The sequence below is a fragment of the Branchiostoma lanceolatum genome, chromosome 1, assembly GCF_035083965.1.
Source record: "Branchiostoma lanceolatum isolate klBraLanc5 chromosome 1, klBraLanc5.hap2, whole genome shotgun sequence".
In the NCBI taxonomy this organism is placed as follows: domain Eukaryota; kingdom Metazoa; phylum Chordata; class Leptocardii; order Amphioxiformes; family Branchiostomatidae; genus Branchiostoma; species Branchiostoma lanceolatum.
This window is the reverse complement of record NC_089722.1, coordinates 15,325,763-15,348,110: the sequence shown is the minus strand read 5'-3', so window position 1 is coordinate 15,348,110 and position 22,348 is coordinate 15,325,763. Positions and strand designations below refer to the sequence as shown.

Sequence of the window (22,348 nt, the reverse complement as noted above, 5' to 3'; positions counted from 1 at the left end):
GTCAACTTGACAAAATTGCTGATAATACAATCAGTGATTGAAATACTCATTAACTGATACCCATGGACGCACTTATGTACGGAACACACACCGTTCTATTTAAAGAAACATTATCCGCGAATCTTTCCGCTTGGCGAAACGCTGTCCAAATTCCAAAAGGACCTGCCCCCATGCTGGATTAGTGCATTCGAACCCCCCAGGCAACAGGTGTGCGATTGCTATAGTTCTGGCACCCTGGGTCCGCGACAGGTCAAGAGGGGAACATATAGGTACTCATGGGTCATACCACTCACTGATAACCAGATCTAACATGTTGCGAGGAGGCAACACTACTAACGGTTACCATTTGACGGGATAGGAAGGCCTGTACCTCTGACTGGATACTGTTCTAAGGAACCTGTTCTAAAGGAGGCTTGTCAAGATACGCCTCGATGACCGGGGATGCCGACTCCTTTCAGATATGCGAGGTATGTTTTGTTTTGTTGTGTTACAGATGATAGTCATCATTCTGCAGTTTTGTTATGTAGTTGTACAGTAGTTGTACAGTATGGGTATACTCAGTGACAAACTTGCTTTGTATATTCATGCCCTTTACGCCTGCTTAGCCTCATCTATGTACTAGGTCCTAGCTTGCAACATTATAAGATTTCCACACACTTCTCTAACATTTCGTGAGGGGAAAGTCGTGTGAGCTCCTAAAGAAACTGGCTTTAAAGTTTGTTCTGTGAATCGTCCATTATGGCAGAAAAGTGCATAAAAGCTTCCCCTGTTAGTTTATGTCTGAGAAGAAAGGCAATGTATTGTATGGTTTGACAGCGGCAATTGCCGCTGAAAACACTTCCAAGCATTGCTAACATTCCACAACCGCGATAATTGTCGACTTAATTCCTGACATTCTGATAACACTGGGCGACTTTTTACATGTCAAGTCCAGCTACACAGACAGGTCCAATACTTACAGCCACCTTCCGAAAGGGTTATAGATACCAGAATTTGATCAATATAGGGCGAATGATTTGTCAGAAGAGTGCGCCCACTGTATGTTAGTAAGAGTAACTTTTCTCCTTGTAACTCCTCAGGCAAGTTATTTTCTCTTTTTAGCTAACTTTTACTATCTTTCAGCCAGCGTAGTTTGTCTGTTAGAGAGGCTACTTCCTGTAGGGGTCGCCTTCGACATAAGGTACACATTATTTATGGCACGGCCCGACGCGGTAGGATGCACCGCGTGATAGTTGGGCTCTTATCCGACAATGCTGCCGGAAAAACCGACAGGTCTCACTGTAAACAGGCGACGCTTATCGTAAACAAGGAGATTCGCACTTCGTTTATTCATCTTCTAATCGTCAGACGGGGTCGTTGGTATAGGAATATGAGTCTACAAATCCAAGAAAACAAGGTAAGGCGTGCTAGTGGCTTAGAACTACGTCGTGTCTATGCCGCTTCTTGTACTTATGTTGCTTTGATGGACCTGAGGGCTGGCAATAATTTGGGGAGTACGTTAGGGGTCAGTGGTTCCCTTTCTCCAAGAGATATATAATTACGGTCCCTCGAAAATGTATTGTCTTCATTCCGTGCAGACAATCTTTGACGTCACGAATTACGCGAATTGAAGACTTTAGCTTATGGACGAGAACCAAGTCATTGACCCCTGTGGACGTTCGGGTATGTTTGTAGTTCTTAATGATATGCGTACGCATTTCAGTGTCCTTTGCTCCATGCAAATTACACATGCTTTAAGAATGATTTCCCTGAAATGGCAAAGGGATTTGGCGTAAATCTTACCACAAATCCTCATATAAACAAATCCTCAAACAGAGCGATCACTTAAAAACACATTCTCCATCGTTTGGAAAACGGATTCCCAACCGCTGTAACGTGACACTATCTCTAAAGTTAAGACGATTAGTAACCAGTCACTATCTCTACAGCACCTGTGCCCTAAGCTTAATCGTCTGACGGTTTGTGTTGGTTGTAAACAAGCGGTAGGAATACCCCACCCCACCCCAACTCGACAGAACGTACTCCGGGTGTTGTTGTTTATGGCGAGTTCTGACCTTTTTATCACTGACGAAACATTTGGCACGTTGTAAGATAAACGCCATCGCGATAACGTGCTTCTATGTGTTGCCCCTTTTTAACCCCTTAATCTTGGCACCAACTCGACTGATGTTTTCTTTTAACACAAGTTATGCCTATCATGTCAAAAACCTGGGTCTTGTAAAGCATGATATCAATTGTCGTAGAATCACTACTGACATGTAGTAATTCTGATAAATGAACGAATCTGGACATCTACAGTGTTTCTGGATAGCGCCCGGGGAAAGTACAAGGTAGATATGATATCGAGTTTCGTGGAGCGAGGGCAAAGATGTCGGCTTGAGGAAAATCGTGTCCGACAGGTGCAATGGGTGGTCCGGGACAACGTCTCGTCGCCTGCTGGGGCCACGTGTTTCTGTTTTGATGACGTCAGCAAGATGGCGGACAGGTTAGAGGGGATTCGTAGCTAGAGTCAGAGGTCGGCAATGAAAACGCACTTTTATGCTTCATTATTTTTTCAACGATCGACGCACTCTTTCTTTTAGCTGATACTACAAACTTTCTTAAAAGGTTTCATTCTTTTCGCTTGGGTCTCGTTCTGCTAATTCAATCACAGTGAAAAAAAGAACATGGCTGGACGATAGTTAAGTTTATCAGTCTCTACCAGACTAACTACGTCGGCTATAGGGAGAACATTTGCCAGGGTTTCACTTGCAGGCTTCGTAGATTGGACCCTCTCTCCGTAGCCGATTCCCTTAGCATACTATTCACCCTATTTGGCCAATTTCTACTATTTTCCCAGCCATCCGCGGGGCCTGGTAGAGGCTATACATTTATTGTCACCACCGTCAATTGCATATGAAAAAGAATTGTAGACGGTCTGAACCTAGGAAAATACCTAGGACTAAATATCCGATGTAAAAGGAATTGAATGAAACGTTGAAGAAAGTAGAAGAAATTAATCATGTACAAATGTCTCTGTTATACGAGCTATCTTTCCCTGTGCAACTATAAAGACACACGCCGCCTGTGTCGTTCGGTTCTTTTAACACCCGGCCGTCTCTGGTAGTAAGGCATTGGATTTGAAGATAAACCGAGACGACGTGTGACATTTCGGAACCTTGCCAGCCTTGACCCGTTTCCAGGGCGTTAACCTTTTGACTTCTTGACCCCCCCCCCCCCAAATGAATAAAGTACATGACTATCTTGATTCGATTCGATGCACAATGTTGAACATGTGTACGTTCATAGGAAACATGCAAAGAAAATAACAACCGCGATTACTCCAAATCCGGCCAAGGCCAGTGTTCAGCACGAACATCCGGCCTTCATAATACTGTGTTTGACTAAGTTGGGGGCCTGTCTGCTGTCAATCGATGTACTATCGGATTCAACATTGAACCAGAACACGTTAATCTAGCAAAACATTCTGATGGCTTTGGCTTATGGTACGGTCGCATTTGCACCGGTGCCCGTAGGAGATGTAGGGCTCCCCGGCCGGGCCCCGAAGGCATTTGTCCCGGTGGACTGACGTACACCGGAGGGGCACCTATCGGTGTTCTCAGTATTAGCTCACGGCCTCTAATTTGTTACTTGGCCTGGGTTGATTTTAACTCCGTGTTGAGAACTTCCAGGGGCCCGACAGTGCCCAAAAATAGCCCTGCAACCGCAGGGTGTCCCTCGTGGCCACGTAGGGGTCACGCCCGAAAGTGCAAAAACAGCCCGTAAAATGCCAGTCAGGGACCCTTTTCCGACTGTGACCGTAGCATTAACTGACAGGAAGTATAATGAGAGGAGTCAAGTCGGACATGAATCGCTCGGCATGTTTGCCAATTGTCTAACACTAAGAGCAAACAGCGTTACTTCTGCATATACTCCTGTAACTGAATAGCCCAGGACATTTTGAGTTCTCTTTAATTTCTTACCGTACAATTTCGATAAAATACTAAAATATATATTTTTTGTGTGGTAAAGGTTAATTATGGACACTTGATATAATATTCTTAAGAGTATTGTAAGTTCTTGCTCGAAAGCTAATTGCAAGTAACAGGACAAAAGGAACAAAATGAAGAACAATATAGCACATAACTCTTCTAATTGAAAAGATAATTCTAAAACTAGCAGATACTGTGTATTTAGCGGAGACCGAAATTAATGTGTCTGTAAAACGACAGCGGCTTGCTTGTTAAAGGGACAAACATAGCACAAGGGGCGTAACCTCTAAGCTGAAGAAGTATACAGATCGAAGTCCAACAATGTGTGTACATAGCACAGGTAAAAGGGACTTTCACCCGTTCCTCGTGCGCACACCAGAGCCTGCGGCCGGTCTCTCCAGTCGTTAGTAACCTCCAACATGGCCCCCTCTTCTTCCACCAAGTACCTTAATGGCGATCCTGAACACAATGACGGTGTGGAGTTCAAGAAGGGAGGCGGACTGTCCACCCGGGAGGTCATCCTCATCGTGGTGTTGATTGTAGTGACCGTAGCAGGTGTCGTGGCCATCGCTGTGCTAGCCACCCAACAAGCTTCATCGTCCGAAGGTGAGATTTGGTTAGAACGTTTTGTTGGGAGGGGAGGGGGGCACTTTTCACGTGGCAAAATCTTTTCATCCATTACTCCTACATACATAGTTAACTAAGCATAAATACTTGCAGACAGAGCTAAATGCTTATATATGCAGAAAATGATGACATAAACACATTTTACTCCTAACCCATTGAAACAACTAAAAGCTGCTCAATACTTCGACGACCTTTTAGCGAGCTGCGCAGTTTTTCTGACAACTGCTTTTGATGTATTTTATTTGTTATGTACATATTCACATAAGCCAAACGCAGCATCATTTCACAATTTGCTGACCATCAGAATTTCTCTGCCGCCAGGTGCGATTTTTCTCACTCAGGCATGCCAAATTTAGATCAGTCTGGAGGTCACGAAAATGTTTTCTGTGCTAAGCAATACCAGTAACATACTGGTCAATCATCATTTATCAAAACGGAGTTTGTTGAGGTTTATCGCATTTGGTAGTTAACAATGTGCCAGTACCATTCAGAACAGCGATGGTGAATTGACGCCACCGATGTTGTGCCCTTGGGAAAGGCACTTTACACGTCTTTCCTCACTCCACGGATCTTTAGTTATGTGTATATTGTTCTCTGTACGTGGCACTGTTGAAATAAGTTATGAAAAACTTGAGTGAGATGCGTCGTCTTTGTCTGTCCAAGAACGAAGTAAAAAAAATGCACTGCTTACTGCTGGTAAACAACTTCAAAACTGGTTCTATACCAAGTCTTTGCTAACGTTATTCATGCGTCGAAAGGATTTTGTCAGAAGAGCAAATTGTACCCAAGAGATATCTGATAGTCCTTTGCAACGATTCTTCTAAAAGCTGATTAAAAGTTTAACAAAATATTAATCTATGGTAAATAGATTCTCCTTCCTATATAGAACAATTTCGGTAATTGGCTTCTTCTGAAATTTGAAAAGAAAAAGAAAGTCATAATCTAAGCAATATCCAAGCCTAGTTCATGTTTAATATAGGTTTAATATATGATTTGAACATTTGAAATGCGAAAAAGTGTCCTGTCTTGTTTTCGCAAGCGTCACTGGCAACGGTATTAACAGCATTAACAAACGCCATAACCCTTTTGCAAACCTCGCCTACTTCTCAAATACTTGCAGCTCAGTTTGTCGTAATCTTCGTCAAACACAAACAGAATGACGCAAGGCAATCATGAAACCACTAGTATTTATTTAATCAATACAACTTACGTGTTTTCAGAACAGGCTTCAAGACTTTGCTATTGACAAAAGGGAGTACTTTCCTTAACCCTCAAACCACCGTAGCTTTTTTACGACTAATCTTACCGTATGGGGTCAAAACTGACCCCACAATGTTTTCTACAAATATAGCTTTATTGGTGACTATTTTTGTGGTTTGTATATGTGTGAAGTTTAAGTAATCTATAAGGGACAGTTTGACATGATAAGTTGTGAATAATTTCTGCTCATTATCATAATTTATTCAAAAATAGGAACATCGTATTTTGCAACTAACGCTATATACAGACAAGCGGGCTCTTTTGAGGCTTGCGCCAACACTTGATGCCATATAGCATCTGAATGTCTTACGCTAGAACAACCAAACTTGGTCACCTTTGCTAAAATTTCCTTGGCAACAATTTTAGATTAATGAAATATCTTATCAATGTTTTCATGTTGCTATGGCAACCGGTTTCTTAGAGCCATATTTGGAAAAAGTCACTAATTTTGGATTTTACAATGTAATTCTTGGGCTTTCTTTTTAAACTGCACTTATTTTCTTACATCAATACCAACCAATTTAATTCACTATCACTTTTGCGATTTAATATCTATAATTTATGCATATTTGATTATGTCATCGGTCAAAATCTAAGATGGCGGACGATATAATTAGATTAGCTATAACCGGCTATTTTAACCTCAAATTTCATCATTACCATGTTTATTCAAACAGAAACAATCTTAATATGAACGTTTTGGTCCATTTTTATTGTGTTATTAGGTTATATGATGAAAAAATGCATTTAAAATAATTCAAGATGGCGGAACCAAGATGGCGGATTTCGCTAGTGTAACTTGATATGAATATAATTTTTATGACGTTATTTTGACGTCGTTCCTGTTGCCATCTACAAATTATGTCTTTGGATATATAATGATTTATCATACATAATTTCTATTTAAGTTTTATCGTGTACCTTTGAATTATATGGAAATACCCAATTTGTTGTTTTTCGTCAATAAAATCGCATAAATGACGTCATAATACGTCGCCACGTCGTTAATCTTTACGTTTACTTAAAAAATTTGTTTTTTTCACGTTTCTACAAAATTATATTTTGTAACTATGATCATAATAACCCTTATCATACATGTTACTAGATGACAAGTATCAAACAATAGGGAATATGAGTGCAGATTTTGCTGGGGTCAGTTTTGACCCCACTGGACCATGCGTAAACTTTCTAAGATAATTTAATCAACAATGAGCCAATCCCGGTAAAAACTTGTGAGAAGTTATAAGACATATATACAAACAAACTCATAGAAGGAATTTTGTTTTCGACTCCAAATGTCAAAATGGCAGATGTTGATATACGCCTGGGGTCAGTTTTGACCCCATACGGTGGTTTGAGGGTTAACAAAACAAGGTCCAAAATTAGAGCATACACACAAATGTATATATTGTTTGTGGTCACGTCATCCTAAAGACGAAGTCAAGCACTCAAAGACATCAAACTGACATAAGTCTATGAGCATTTAGTAAATCAAACATTCACAACAACACAGAGTGACATATAATCTTCATGGAAACTGGGAACTGTCTTTGGAATTTCGTGAAAGAAGAAACATGACAAGTAAACCAACACTCTTCAGGACTCTTGACGTCATGTTATATAGGTTTGTCCTGTTTTTCGTGCCGACCCACGCCATGACACAGGTTAATGATAAACTGACATCGATGGGACTTTATATAACGTCCAAAAGAACAGGCGTTAGTTGGTCACGTTTGAAGAGTTGGCCACGTTGGCATAGTTGGTCACGCATGTAAAAGTGTATCCGTTGTAATAGATTTGTACCACATAGATCTACAAGCTCTAATATGCTGAGCACGTATTGACTGTTTAAGACATTTAACGTCTACTGACATAATTCCCGCAGATACTTATGTCCGCCACCCTGAAAAGATGTATCTAAAGAGATCTGCACGTCCCATGGTATAATTCACTCCTATATATCTACATGTAAAACTAACTGTGCATATCTGGGGAACGGTTCACTACAGATCTCTCAATCACACAAGTACTGTATACAAAGTGTTGGATATATGTAACCTGGCGGAAAAATGTTAATGGAGTTAGGGATTAAAGACAAAGAAGATATTTGTTTGGCAATGTGTGCTATCGCGTCATCAAATATGATCTTTGTATCCGCGGTGAGCCGAGTGCTACAGTTTGGTGTGCTTTGGGCGTTTTCGGGATTAGTTACAATGTATCTAGTGATGTGTTTGGAGAAGAAAATCGTAACAAAGTAACAAACTAATCAATCTGCTGTATCTATAGCTCGATTGATCCACCCAACGAATCTGTCAGCAAGCTTACTCAGTACAATTGAAACAACCATTTTTATCCACCTCTATATGATACAACCGAGACACAAACAACCGTTATTTGATTTTTGGTGAACAAATCACATCTTTGTTAAGCTTTCTTCGTCACCAGTCAATAGCAAAATGGGAGTATCATATCCTATATATATTCTGATCTGCATATCAATATTACGTTTGTTATTCAGATTGCACAATAAGACATTATTGTAATGGTTGAAGAAACGTATTCCTCTATTGAGATTAAACTTGTTAAAACTTATTTTCCAGAATTTTGCAACACACGAGAATGCGCAAGTACAGGTGAGCCCACGTAACATATCTTCCTGTCACCAATGCTAAAAATATCTTTACTTGTATCAACAATTCAAACAAACGACGAAAACTAACAGTCATTGGTCTTTGGCCTAGTGGCCTCTGACAAAGGGGACGGAAATACAGAGCTTTTAGAATTGTTGAGATACACTCAATGTGAGAGAGAATTGCTATGGATATCAAATTAAAGTCACGGTCAATGTTGTCACAGTTAAGATATTGTTGACCATGGTTAGTGTGAATTACTTACGTTGAATACTAGTATACTTTTTCAGTAAACATATATCTTCATACATATACATGTATATCTACATCTACATTGCTAGTACACCCAAATAGCCCCTTCAGGGGCAAAGTATGGGGGGAGTTGAGGTCCCGGGCTAAGGCGGGCAGGCCTCCAGCCTGGTACGGAACGATTCAATGGTGGGAGCCGTCGCAACCGTGCCAGGCAGGGTATTCCACTGGGGGATAGTACGGGGAAAGAAGGAGTGTTTGTATGTGTCGGTTCTTGCGTAGATAGTGTGAAACTTGAGGTGGTGGCTCCACCAGGTGCGCCCCTGGGCTGGTTTCAGTAAATATATGATGAGTAACATTGTGTACATGTATATGTGTATAGACATGGCCACAACTATTTATTTATAAGATTTGGAAAATAAAGATGTACACTAAATATTTCCCACCCTTTAACCGTCCTTAGCTGGTTTTCTGATCGACAACATGGATCCTGAAGTGGACCCATGTGACAACTTTTTCGAGTTCGCCGTGGGAGGCTGGAAGAAGAACAACCCGATCCCGGACACCTCCTCCAGCTGGAGTATGTACAGTGTGCTGAGGGAGAGGGTGCAGTACATCGTCAGAGGTAAGAGAAAACAACAACAGCATTACACTACACAAGGAAAAGATATTAGTTGTAAACGAACAACAATGGCAATCTTCTACAGTGTACTGAGGGAGAGGGTACAGTACATCGTCAGAAGTGAGAAACAACAACAACATTACACTACACAAGGAAACAGATATTAGTTGCAAACGAACAATGGCAATCTTCTACAATGTATTGAGGGAAACGGTACAGTGCATCGTCAGAGGTGAGAAGCAACGAATATTGCAGACTGAAATAGGTGTAAGTAGCAAAAGAACAATGTCCATCTTGTGCCATGTACTGAGGGGGAGGGTACAGTACATTGTCAGAGGCTTTTTGGACCACCATACGTCCCACAAACAGACGAAACAAACACAGACACAGACAGACAGACAAATACGCACACAGGCACACACAGACACACACACGCACGCACACACACACACAAACACGCACGCGCGCGCACACAGACACACACAGACACACACAGACACAACACAACACACACACGCGCACACACGCACACACACACACGCACACGCACACACACACACACACACACACGTATGTTAAAGGTCAAAGTAAAGTCATACGCTGACATTCTCCTAATGATTTTCTCACTGTAGAAAAGCCACATCAGTAGGTATACGTTCGTCATTGTGAAATCCTGTACACCATACGCTCGTATAGTGGCCACTACGGGGCGTCAACAGACATGTTATTAAGGTCATAAATGCCCCTAGGGAAAAGGTTTGCCACCTACGGCTGAAATCATGTCTTTCCAGAATGGCTCTTCACTGCTTCCACCTGCCATTACCGCCATTTTCTGACGATTATCACAGTTTTATGGACGTCTAAGGCGACATATGAAATTTTGTTTCAGATATTCTGGAAGAGCCCTCAGCGGACGATGAGCTCGAAGCTGTCAAAAAGGCCAAAGACGTTTATCAGTCTTGTATGGACTTAGGTAAAGCAATGGTTGTGTTCTATCTTCTCCTATGATTTACAATGTTAATAATGGTACGAAAAGCAAGGTTGACGTTAAAGAATTGCAGTGGCAGTTTATGTTATTTAGTTGAAATTAAGGTGGTAAGTAAGATTATTTATTCAAGTTGTGTTTACACTTATTTGAAACATATTTGGCTTATTTTATCTGAGACGCTTAAACGTACGCTTTAATTTACAGATACATAAATTGAGCTTATACTCACAATATCTCATTCTAATCGTTATGAAATTGTTACCATAGTCATTCGATATGTTTTGTTTCGCGTTACCGGTAAACCGCCTCTTAAGCTTTACACGCCGGATGTATACAGTACGTAGAGGTGTAGAGCGCCTTTCTCACAGACAAAACAATGGGGCCTGTCTAACCTTCAGATTATAAGTCAAGAACCTTTACCACAATACCACCTAGCCACCTTCTTCACCGATCACATCATCTGTATTCCCTTCCTAGATACGCTTGAACGGCGGGGGATCCAACCACTAACGGACTTCCTCCAGGGTCCCCTCCAATGGCCAGTGATTGACGCGACCTTCGACCCGAGCAAATTTGACATCTTAGCCACCATGTTGGAGCTAAGAGCCTACAACAACGACATCTTCATAGAGGCCAGCGTGTCCGTAGACTCCAAGAACTCGTCTCTCAGAATCATCACAATCGACCAGCCGTCACTTGCCCTGGGGAGAGACTATTACCTAGAGGAAACCTACTCTCGGGTAAGTTTGAAAACCACACCACAATTTTCAGTGAGCAATAGTAGCAGTAGACCAGGCCATAGCAAGTAAATTTTATGATGACATCAGCGCGCGCATTGATTTTCGCCTGATTTTGAAATAAAAAACAAGATTTTTTTTACCCTTCGGCAATCGCCCGCGCGCACTAAATTTGGAGTCTGCAGAGGATGTCATCCATTAAATTTCCTTGCTGTGGCCCCAGACTTAGAGGGAGGATGGAGTTTTGCTGAAAAGTGGGTGAAATATTGCAGAAGAAGGACACAAATTATTGCATTTGGAAAAAAATATTAAACGAAGAGTTAGTCGGAAAAAAAGAATTGCAAGAATATTCTTAAAAGCTTGATGTGATATCTCAAGTGCATTGTTTACCTTGAACCTTTATCTGTGCTTCATAGAAATCTTTTCCTTTCATATCCAGCAAAAGCAGGCGTACTTCGAACTGATGGTGTCAGCTGCAACTGCTCTGGGTGCCAATGTCTCTACTGTTAGAGAAGAGATGAACAAGACCTTGGAATTGGAGACGTTCCTCGCTGAGGTAAGTAGTGCATTTGTCTTATTCTTTGCAGGGTACAACAATTGTCCTTTAAATGGGAACACTTTTTTATCATGCGCTGTAGGTCATGTAGCGTACACATGTAAATGCAAACAATATATATACCATTAGGCTCGCCCCTGAGGCGTCGCAAAAAAGGTGACGGTTTAAAGATCCAGAGTGGCCCTCTTGTATGGAAATGTGTGAATTTAGTTCTGTTGTGTTCTGTGTCTTTGTAGAATATGGTGCCATCTGAAGACAGACGAGAGAGTGAGAACCTGTACAACAAGATGACTGTTGGGGAATTGCAAGCCAACATCGCTCCGGAGGTGAGTGATTCACTGATTACAAAAGAGGAGCGAGAATCTATGTGAAAATGGCAGAGAAAATCATTTCGTCCTCAAGAATACATGGGGAATAAGTTACCGAATGCGTTTGGTGAACATGATTTGACACAACATCCTGGGTCAGAAAACGAACATGGATGATTTTTAAGAGACATCAGTTATGCAGTACTAGTATCATTTTGTGTTTCTGAAGGTGGTAAAATTGATAAATGATATATCGTATCAATAGTATATCATAATGTTGTGTCATTCTAGCGATTCACCTAAAATGTGCATATCGAGAATAGATAAAGACTTTGACTTGATTTAACCTGACTTTTTTTTACATGTGTCTACAATTTTAGCCCTTTTCTCAACCCACCCATAGGTTGACTGGCTCCTGTACCTGAATACTCTCTCTGACGCCTGGCTCTTCAACGAGACCATTGTGATAGACGAGTCCGAGCCCGTTATCGTCCAGGCACCGCCTTACCTCATGAACCTGAGCAGGGAGGTCTTCTCACCCGACACAGCGTGGGACAACAGGTGGGGAAACAGTTGATTATGATACAGTCTATATAATGTAATCTTTGGATTGACGGTATGATCAAGGAGTTCGTGGTGGAAATCCATTGTCAGTCCTGTACAGCCAAAGAACGTAAATCAGCTAGTCTAAGATTGCATTGAGATAATGTACCGATATCATACTGCTATGAACAGTTCCGCTCGACTATCCAGTTGATCGCCAAACATTTGATCTATCTTAAAATATGTCAGGCCGATGTCCTCGGTGTACGTATGCTGCTACAACAAGTTGTGCTCATATGCCAAGTACATTTACCTTTAGCATTGACATATCAAATATGTTTTATTCGCTGTAAACTAGCATCAAGTAGAACTAGAATATCCGATAAGGTATCTTTCCTTTATCCTCTTGCAGAAATTATTTACAGTAAATTCAAACAGTTTGATTCCAAAAATGCCGCTAACATTTGCCAACAGAACTAGACTCTTCTATAATGTATCTTTTCTCCATTGTCCTGTAGAACCATTGCAAACTATATGGTGTGGCGCATCGTAAGGAACCGCATCAACAACCTTGGTAAAGAGTTCCGTGACATGGTGTTCGAGTACAACAGAGTCCTGTCAGGCGCGGACCAGGTCAACCCGCGGTGGAAGACGTGCAGCAGTTACGTGGAGGGGAACTTCGGCGCTCCTCTAGGATACAAATACGTGAATTCATACTTCTCAGCAGATAAGAAAACGCAGGTAAATAAATATTGTTTTTTTGTTCGATTTTTTCCAAGGTCATATTCTGTATGTGTTTGAAAAAATTAGAATCATGTACATGTATACGTAAATATTCGTCACATTCTTGTACTGATTCAGTCAACCTTTTGCAGTAATATTTGCCTTTACAATGCACTGTGGTTTTCAGTAATAACAGAGATGGTAAGCTGGATCTGTTCTTGTTTCCTTTTTACCTCCGTGAAATGGAGGTATTGTAGTCACTTGGTGTTTGTGTGTTTGTGACGGCGGCTAATGTCCACATTCATACAATTGGCATTTGAACACGAGTTTATATTGAGATGAAAGACCTATATGCTAAAGTTGCTCCTTTCTAAACCATCAGGTAATTGGAATGATTGAAAAAGTTCGTGACGCCTTTAAGAAGCAGATTGATGAGTTGGAGTGGATGGCTGCAGAAGACAAGATCGTAGCAAAAGACAAGGTAAATTTGTCTGTTTCTGCTAAGATATTAGTTTTCACATCTTGGTAATACGGCGTAGTTTTATAAAATCTTTCCATGTAGTATTATAAGATCTACGATAAGAACAACGTTACGCCTCATAAAACTGTATCATCAAGTATGTAACACCTGAATATGTCATGCTTATGGACTCCTCTACAACGTATCATGTACGTACATGGTAACTGTCAAACGCAAAACGCAACTGCAATGGATGGTTACAACCAATTGACCAATCAGAAAATATAACTTCGTCATGTAAATATTACATACAGCAGCAACGTTTTTCCGTTTCAGGCTGACGCAATCGATCCGAAAGTCGGATACCCAGAATGGATGTTGAACACCACAGAGTTGAACAACGATTTCCAAGCGGTAAGGGAGCTTAAAGTATACTAGATGTGAAAGTATCAAAGTTAAACTACGATTTCTAACACAAGTATTTGGACTTACCCAAATGTTCTGATCAACTCCCGTCCTTATAAAGGAATGAACATTCCGCTATCTCTGTGACATCACGTTATGCAGATAGGACATGTGACTCGGTGAGCAGAGGATCATATGTTGCAGTCTGTGGCGCCCTCCGTCTCTGTTAAGGGATCTATATCGGGGCTCTACATCAGGGATCTACAGTAGGGCTCTACAACCATCCCTTTACAGACGTTCTTCAACATATGATCCACTGCTCACGGAATGAATGACTTCTACCAACACAGACGAACTTTCACTTGTAGATTTGAACCTATCAAAAGATAGCAAACATGTCAAAAGCTATGCATGTGTTTGCGTTTTATATTATGTTTCCATATATTACCATTGCCTGAATAGCTACGACTTTATTGTGAAAGAATAGGCATGCTTAGTTCCTTGCACGTGTGACAAGAGGGGTGTAAAAATATGACACTGTTGATGTGTGTCTCATGTTGTTACCCCAGCTGAACACTAGCGCTGATGACTACTTCGGGAATGTTGTCCGGTATCTCCAATACACAGCCCAATCCGGGTTCGCCTATCTACGAGCTCCCATCAACCAAAGCAGGTAGATCTAAAACCCATTTTTCTTTGTTGCTGGGACAAAAATCAACTGTGAAGCATAAAAAAATACAAACGTTCTTCAAATTGTACGATACCAAAGAGAAGATGAGAGGATATGTATGGTCGTTTTTGTTAACTAATTTAATGATCTGTAATTGTTTTCTAGCTGGTCTACCGCTCCTACCACAGTGAACGCCTTCTACCTCCGAAGCAAGAACCAAATCCGTAAGTAACATCTATTATCATTCCATTAGGTGTTTATTGTTTATCGTTAAAAAGACTTCGATTAGTGATGTACAAACAAATGAACTTCACTATTCTTTCTGGAGTCGTTACACATAACATACGCATTACATTAGAACTTGTGAAAAAATACATTATATTACATATTAGTAGCGCATTATAAAGAAACAGGACAGAGGCTTGTAGTTCACTTCATTTGTTATTCATAGCAGCTGAAAACGATGGTAATAATGTTCCGTGGAAAACCTGAGTGAAATTAGCTTGATACTTTCTTTCAAGCTTGTGTGGCCCTTTTTTATACAACTGAAGGTTAAATATGTCGGTAGGATGTTTAAACAGACAATTAAAGTTAATAAACACATTGCGTACCTTATACATGGTATCATGAGATGATATAAAACTATGTATAAAGTACCTAGTGCGCATCAACCTTATCTCAACCGGGGAGGGGGATGGTATCGACTTCCAACAACCTTTGACCCATAGCTGACGTCACACGTGTGACAAGTCACGTGTCCAGGGCGATTGGGCCAGAGACCCGAATAAGACAATGATACAGTAAAATATTACAGTGAGTCAGCAAAATGGTTGAGCATTTTCCATAACATTATTTGTTGTTCAGGATTCCCTGCCGGAGAACTACAGTTCCCGTTCTACTGGGGAACGGACGTGCCGATGTACCTGAGCTACGGGGCGATAGGTGTCGTCATCGGGCACGAGATCACACACGGGTTCGACGACCAAGGTCAGCATATCTTTGAGACGTTTTCCTCAATTCTTAATGCATTGCTGATCTTGTAAGAGAAAAATTCCATACATATGCGGAATAGATGAGTATTGTGTAACGTTTTGTACAAAAAATCCCAAGATATTTTAATTATCTTCATCATGATCACACTTTAAAGCCTTTCGTTTGTCTCGTTTACACTCGGTATTCATCGGATTTGCGATGTTTCTCTTGAGATCCTTGATCCAGCAAACGCTCAAGGGACAGGACAGGGTGGGGTTAATTATGTCAATAACGGGACTGTTTTAATGTGACTTGTGACTGGAGGTGGTTGCCTGCCCGAACAGATTTGACTGTATATCCCCAAAAGGCAAAACTTTTGACACTCAATCATGTCCATCTGACGTTACAGGTCGGAAGTACGACAAAAACGGAAACTTGAACCAGTGGTGGAGCAACTCGTCCATCGACAATTTCATCAACAAAAGACAGTGTATCATCGACCAGTATGACAACTACTACTTCACCGAAGCAGGAAAGAACGTCAGTACAAAATCTACACAATTGTTGTCTTATTGAATATTAATTAACCGTCGTACTTTCTCCAAAGATGAGACCACGTATGACTCGCAAGGCTTGAATACGCTTTTGATTGTGTTGTACATATCAATGCCAAATAAGATAAACAAACATACACATGAATGCCCATATCTGTTGCCTACCTGTGTAAGAAAAAATGACAAAAAAGAATAGAAAGGCTAAGTTGTGACTGTCAGAATCTAAATGCTCTAAAGAAAAATGTTTTTTTTCTTCTTCTTCTTTAGTTGGATGGATATCGAACACAGGGAGAAAACATAGCTGACAATGGAGGGATGAAGGCAGCTTTCAGGGTATGTTCTACTTTTCAACAACCTAATCTCAATAGCTTGAATTATGAATTGATGATAATTGATAAAACGTAAAAATCTCTATGTAACGCTGGGTAACATAAATTCGCCATTTTCCCGATAATGGTTGACTGAAATCAATCTAGCAGAACAATAAACCGTCCTATTTTTCTATTATTCTGTCAGTATCATGTACTATCTTTGCACTAATCATATATATGGTAGATTTTGTCTCTAGTCGTGCTGACACCAGAATATTTCAACTTGAAACTACCGTCCGCCGCACGCACAATGACGGTGTTGTCGGACAGGTGTGAACATTATTTCGGGAGAGAAGATTCGTCTTGAATGTCTTACCGCTAATTACATTTTATACAGCAGCTATTCGTTCCATCCTTGGCTTGAGGAGAGTGCTATGGATATAGACGTGTCCAAGTAAAAAAAATACACGAAAAAACGGCCGTACCGCACACATCAGGCCTTCGGTAACATCCCGTTTGTTGAGTCGGTAGAACTTCACTCAAAATCGATCCCCACCGTCATGGCAACGTGTACATTATTCATGGCAAGTTAGCTGGATGCCGTAGCAATGGTTATACTACTATGTCCATGTGTTTCTTGTTGTGTTAGGAGCAAACTTTGAGGAAAATATCGTCTTCAGTCCACTATCACACGCAACATTTAGACACAAAAGTGTTCCTCACAAACCTTTGTCGTCTGCTTGACGACAGGATTCTTGGTAATAACAGCGATCAACCGTGCAGTGTGATTCTCCCACGAAGCCCCCAGGCTCTGTCAATAAGGGACGGAGAGTTTTTGACGTCGCCAACTTCTAATGCATGGTTATCGAAGCTTTTCAGCCAGTGTTCTGAATACGTTATTCTATCCGGTTTGCATTGCTGGCGTTATAACTGATTTTGCATCTAGCACATATCCCTGAATACCCCGTTTTCGAAAAATCGCGAATTTAAGTACCCCGCGAATTTATGTTACCCAACGCTAACGTTGGGTAACATAAATTCGCGGGGTACCTAAATTCGCGATTTTTTGAAACGGTGTATTTTAGGGAAAAGCTTCGATAACCATGCATTAGAAGTTGGCGACGTCAAAAACTCTCCGTCCCTTATTGACAGAGCCTGGGGCTTCGTGGGAGAATCACACTGCACGGTTGTTCGCTGGTTTATAAGACAAATGTTACATCTCCTGCCTGCTAAACACAAATATTTACAAGACAACTTATTACAATCTCTTTTGCTAACCTGCAACTGGATTCTAAGTGTGATCAATCATCAAAACTCCTCTTTGTTGCTACAACCTACGGCACGTGTATTTTCCCGCCGCCATATATTTACCCAGAATCCTGTCGTCAAGCAGACGACAAAGGTTTGTGAGGAACACTTTTTTGTCTAAATGTTGCGTGTGATAGTGGACTGAAGACGACATTTTCCTCAAAGTTTGCTCCTAACACAACAAGGAGCACATGGACATAGTAGTATTACCATTGCTACGGCATCCAGCTAACTTCCCATGAATTGTGTACACGTTGCCATGACGGTGGGGATCGACTTTGAGTGACGTTCTACCGACTCAACAAACGGGACGTTACCGAAGGCCTGATGTGTGCGGTACGGCCGTTTTTTCGTGTATTTTTTTTACTTGGACACGTCTATATCCATAGCACTTTCCTCAAGCCAAGGATGGAACGAATAGCTGCTGTATAAAATGTAATTAGCGGTAAGACATTCAAGACGAATCTTCTCTCCCGAAATAATGTTCACACCTGTCCGACAACACCGTCATTGTGCGTGCGGCGGACGGTAGTTTCAAGTTGAAATATTCTGGTGTCAGCACGACTAGAGACAAAATCTACCATATATATGATTAGTGCAAAGATAGTACATGATACTGACAGAATAACAGAAAAAAGGATGGTTTATCGTTCTGCTAGATTGATTTCAGTCCACCATTATCGGAAAAATGGCGAATTTATGTTACCCAACGTTAAATGGTGCCATATGATATATCATGAAAACTAGACATCACTATTTCCAAAGAGAGTTGATGGGAGATCGTAGATATCCCTAATAACTATCGTATGCAACTCATGGCATTGCCATAGGGTCAGAGGAAGGCGACAAGCACGTCCCTACAAACCAAACTAAGACGTCACATTTGACGAACCCCAATTTTCCTTACATCATCAAATCCAATAAAAACAGGGAGGATTCTTATTTTAGTCATGAAGGCAACCGTTATTACACGTCCGTACGTTTGACTGCACATGAGATGGTTTGTAGGTAGCTGTTTGCCAACAGCTACAACAGTAGTTGTGGGAGGACTTTCCTCATATTGCCGTGTCTCTGCAGGCATATCGAGAGTGGGTGGAGGAGAGAGGGTCCGAGGAACCGCTGCTCCCCGGAATCGGACTGACTCAGAACCAGATGTTTTTCCTCAACTACGCAAACGTGAGTATGAATCATACATCAATTTTTCCGTAATAAAGATGCATATCAATACGTTTAACCTCATTCCACGAACTGCTCTATTTGTGTCGCTGCCAAACAATTTATCATAATTATAAAACAGCAGAGAGTGATCGCCCAATTTTATAAGCTATCAATATTATTCTCTACGGCATATTTGACATTTCAAAGCTCTTGGCGTGAAGTTTTCATTGATCTTTTATGCACTTCTAGTCATCATTCCGCATATTATGTGCATATTGTTTGGTTGTGTTAGTTGTGTGCACATATTGTAAGTGAATTTCCAAAGAGATTGCATTGCGGTGCACCTAAAAGGCTTTAAAGAAGAAGCTGGTGTGTTGCGGTGAAGGCAGGTTATACAGGTTATACAGAGCTAGAGATAAAATTGGAGATAGATAAACACGGTTTAGGAATCAAAATCCTGACAAAATCTGCAGCCATTGTAACATATAGAGGCCGCAGTTGTCCTTGTATAGGGACATTTCAGAGACAAGTTCCATCCTAATTCCTCCACGTTTTCAGACGAAAAGAAAACTACTCTCCTCTTAACATCACAAAACCCACATATTGCAGAAATAGTGGGATCATTCGTTTTCCAATGTCTCGAGTCGGAAAATAAGCCGAACCCGATACGTTAGAACTTATTGTCAGTAGCTAAGACTAGAATAGTCATATGTTATATTGTTCATCATTGTCTGTCCGTCCACTCCGTGTTACATGTACATGTACTTGCAATTAGCCTACGGGCAGGAATTTGCAATAAATTTTCATTGATTCTGTCCGTACAGCTGAGATGTTCTCAGTACCGACCACAGGGTGCGGAGCGTGCCTCGCAAGGTGTTCACAGTCCAGGAGAGTTCAGGTAAAGAGCAAACTGTTATACAACCTTAGGTGTATGTCCAACTAGTCCCTAACAAACTTCTTTGCTTGCTTGCTGGAAAAAATAGTAGAATTTGTCAAAATATGGTGTTAACAGTTTTACACACAGTTGCAATACAATTTTGGCCAAAGTCTACTATAATATCTTACGGCAAGCAAACCTTCCTTCCGAAGGAGAGAAGTTTTGTTGGTAAAGCAATTACCCAGGACCCATGATTCATGCAAATACAGCCCAAACTACACAGGAGGGCCATAAAATCTGGTCTATGTGGACAAGTGGCCACTTTAGACAGGATTCTTAATGCTTGTATCTAAATGGGGAAAATATTCTAAGGGACCAATAAAAGTAGTCAAATTGGCCAGGTGGTATTTATATTTGAGTGGTGCCTTGCACAGGGTTGACTGTATGTTCAATAACTACGTCATCCATCAGTGCCTTTGGTGACATGTTTTATAAAGTACCTATCTGAATTTTTGGTCTGCATGTTTTCATTTCTCCAGGGTAATAGGTTCCATGTCGAACTTTGAGGAGTTCGCTAAAGCTTACAACTGTCCGACGGGGACCCCCATGAACAGGGGGGAACAGCGCTGTTCCGTATGGTGAGGAACAGAACACATGCAACATACGCCATGTTCTTCTGCTTGGGACTTTCATCTTGCTGTGAAACATTTACTGTTGTGACTTGTTTTCATCCAATTGTAGTATTCCGTAAATGAAAGACAGTTATGAGGCTTCTATAAAATGGTAAAGGAATAAGAGGTACCATTAAAAATGTTGGATATTTTTGATAATCATATTGGGGAAGGGTATTGCAAACTTACACGGCAATGTTTCCATGACATTTAATCTGACTAGATAGACACAGAGAAACATTCTGTTCTTGATTTTTATAAAGACAAGAAATATTTTTGTAATCAACAATATAATGCAAATATTGATAAACATCGTATCGTGGGCTTTCAATGGGTCAGAATGTATGCAGTCATTCTTCTAAATGTAGTAATGTATAATACGTTTAATATTGATGTATGTAGTTACAGTTCTGGTATAAGCAGCCAGGTGGCACTCATGTCCGTCAAACTAAATCAAGGCAGCACATTGTATGTTGAACATTATATTATAACTCTAATTTGTTGGTATTTCTGACTAATTTTCACTGCCATTTATTGGTGGATTACCACTGAGGGTATCACATATAGATCATGCTGATCTTGGTTTAACTTTATATAGTTATTGTCAATAAAAAGAATTAAAATGCCTTATATCAGTGTTCATTGAACATTTTAATAGTGTTGACTTTATATCTTATGATGCACCTTATATTACTATTGATAATCTGATAACTTTACAATGCGGGTTTCTTGTCGATATTGTCATTCGTTTTTATCACTGTTTATGATGAGGATTTGAATGAAAGGCTAATAAACGAATTTTACGCATTTTGTTATTTTTGTTTTGTTGCAATGATAAATAAGAGTCACAGGCTAAGAAAATCATACAGTTTCTATTCATTTAACTTCCACATACATTATATCGTTGCAGTGTAGGGAATTATTGATAGGAGGCGCTAACGTGTCATACTGGTATTACAAACTATCACTTTCTTAGCCCAAATCTTAGCAGGCTGTTCAAAATTTAATGCATGAGAACACATCCCTTTTCACCGTCATTGAAAGATTTGGTACAAGCAAAAAGATTTGAAATACCTCTATAAATGATCAAAGATTCGTTAAAGTATACATCATATTACGAAGTTAAGAAAATTGGCTTTTTTCATTTCATAAACTTAGCTAATAATGATATGATGACTGATGTCCGTGAGTCCAGGGATTATTCAAAACTACCTTTAAGTTAGTAAAATTTCGGATGGAATTGCACAGTACGATTTTTGTGATCACAATGGAAAAACATATGCTTCAAGTTGGAATTATGCGATGTTCATTCCAACATTAGAAATAATGAGATTCCACCCTGAAACGCCTCAATAGTCAAATAAGATGTTTGTGAATCAACAAGTATTCAAACCCCTTTGTAGCCCTTGTATGGTTCCCCCATTCCCTAAAAGACCAACATTTTTCCATTTCACGGTCATTTTGAACAATCTTCTCATGGCAGCCGAGAGCGGTACTGCAGATTAGGCTCTGATGGGGGTTACTATGAAGATTTGGGTAAAGAAATTGAATTGATTACTGTTTATATAGACAAACTTGTACAGTCATCATCATGGTTCTTCTTCTTACCATTTTGTATTAAACTTAGATGAATTCTGTATTGTCTGACTACAGTTTTCATGCTTTGGATCCTCCGAAAAGTGCCTACAGTGTTAAGGGGCAACAACTTCAGTCTGTTGACTTGACAAAGTCAGTTGTATAACATCCGT

At 40.5% G+C, this 22,348-nt stretch overlaps 1 protein-coding gene across 1 annotated transcript; it reads left to right on the top strand.

Moving 5' to 3' along the window:
- The first annotated feature begins 182 nt into the window (after window positions 1-182).
- LOC136436861 (phosphate-regulating neutral endopeptidase PHEX-like) lies at window positions 183-21,407 on the top strand. The gene is made up of 20 exons (XM_066431244.1): window positions 183-467; window positions 4,415-4,577; window positions 8,459-8,491; window positions 9,201-9,362; window positions 10,249-10,332; window positions 10,825-11,087; window positions 11,524-11,640; window positions 11,877-11,966; window positions 12,352-12,509; window positions 13,010-13,232; window positions 13,597-13,695; window positions 14,011-14,088; window positions 14,649-14,752; window positions 14,915-14,973; window positions 15,614-15,736; window positions 16,131-16,261; window positions 16,543-16,608; window positions 18,972-19,070; window positions 19,877-19,950; window positions 20,469-21,407. Exons 1-20 carry the CDS (start codon window positions 432-434, stop codon window positions 20,569-20,571), a joined length of 2,265 nt encoding a protein of 754 aa, XP_066287341.1. The 5' UTR covers window positions 183-431; the 3' UTR covers window positions 20,572-21,407.
- The last annotated feature ends 941 nt before the right edge of the window (window positions 21,408-22,348 follow it).

Bases quoted from the DNA above. Each gene is read 5' to 3' on its own strand.
- LOC136436861 (XM_066431244.1), top strand. From the start codon at position 432: ATGACCGGGGATGCCGACTCCTTTCAGATATGCGAG. The intron at 11,641-11,876 runs GTAAGTAGTGCA...GTGTCTTTGTAG, and splicing joins TGGAGACGTTCCTCGCTGAG to AATATGGTGCCATCTGAAGA. The intron at 14,753-14,914 runs GTAGATCTAAAA...ATTGTTTTCTAG, and splicing joins GCTCCCATCAACCAAAGCAG to CTGGTCTACCGCTCCTACCA.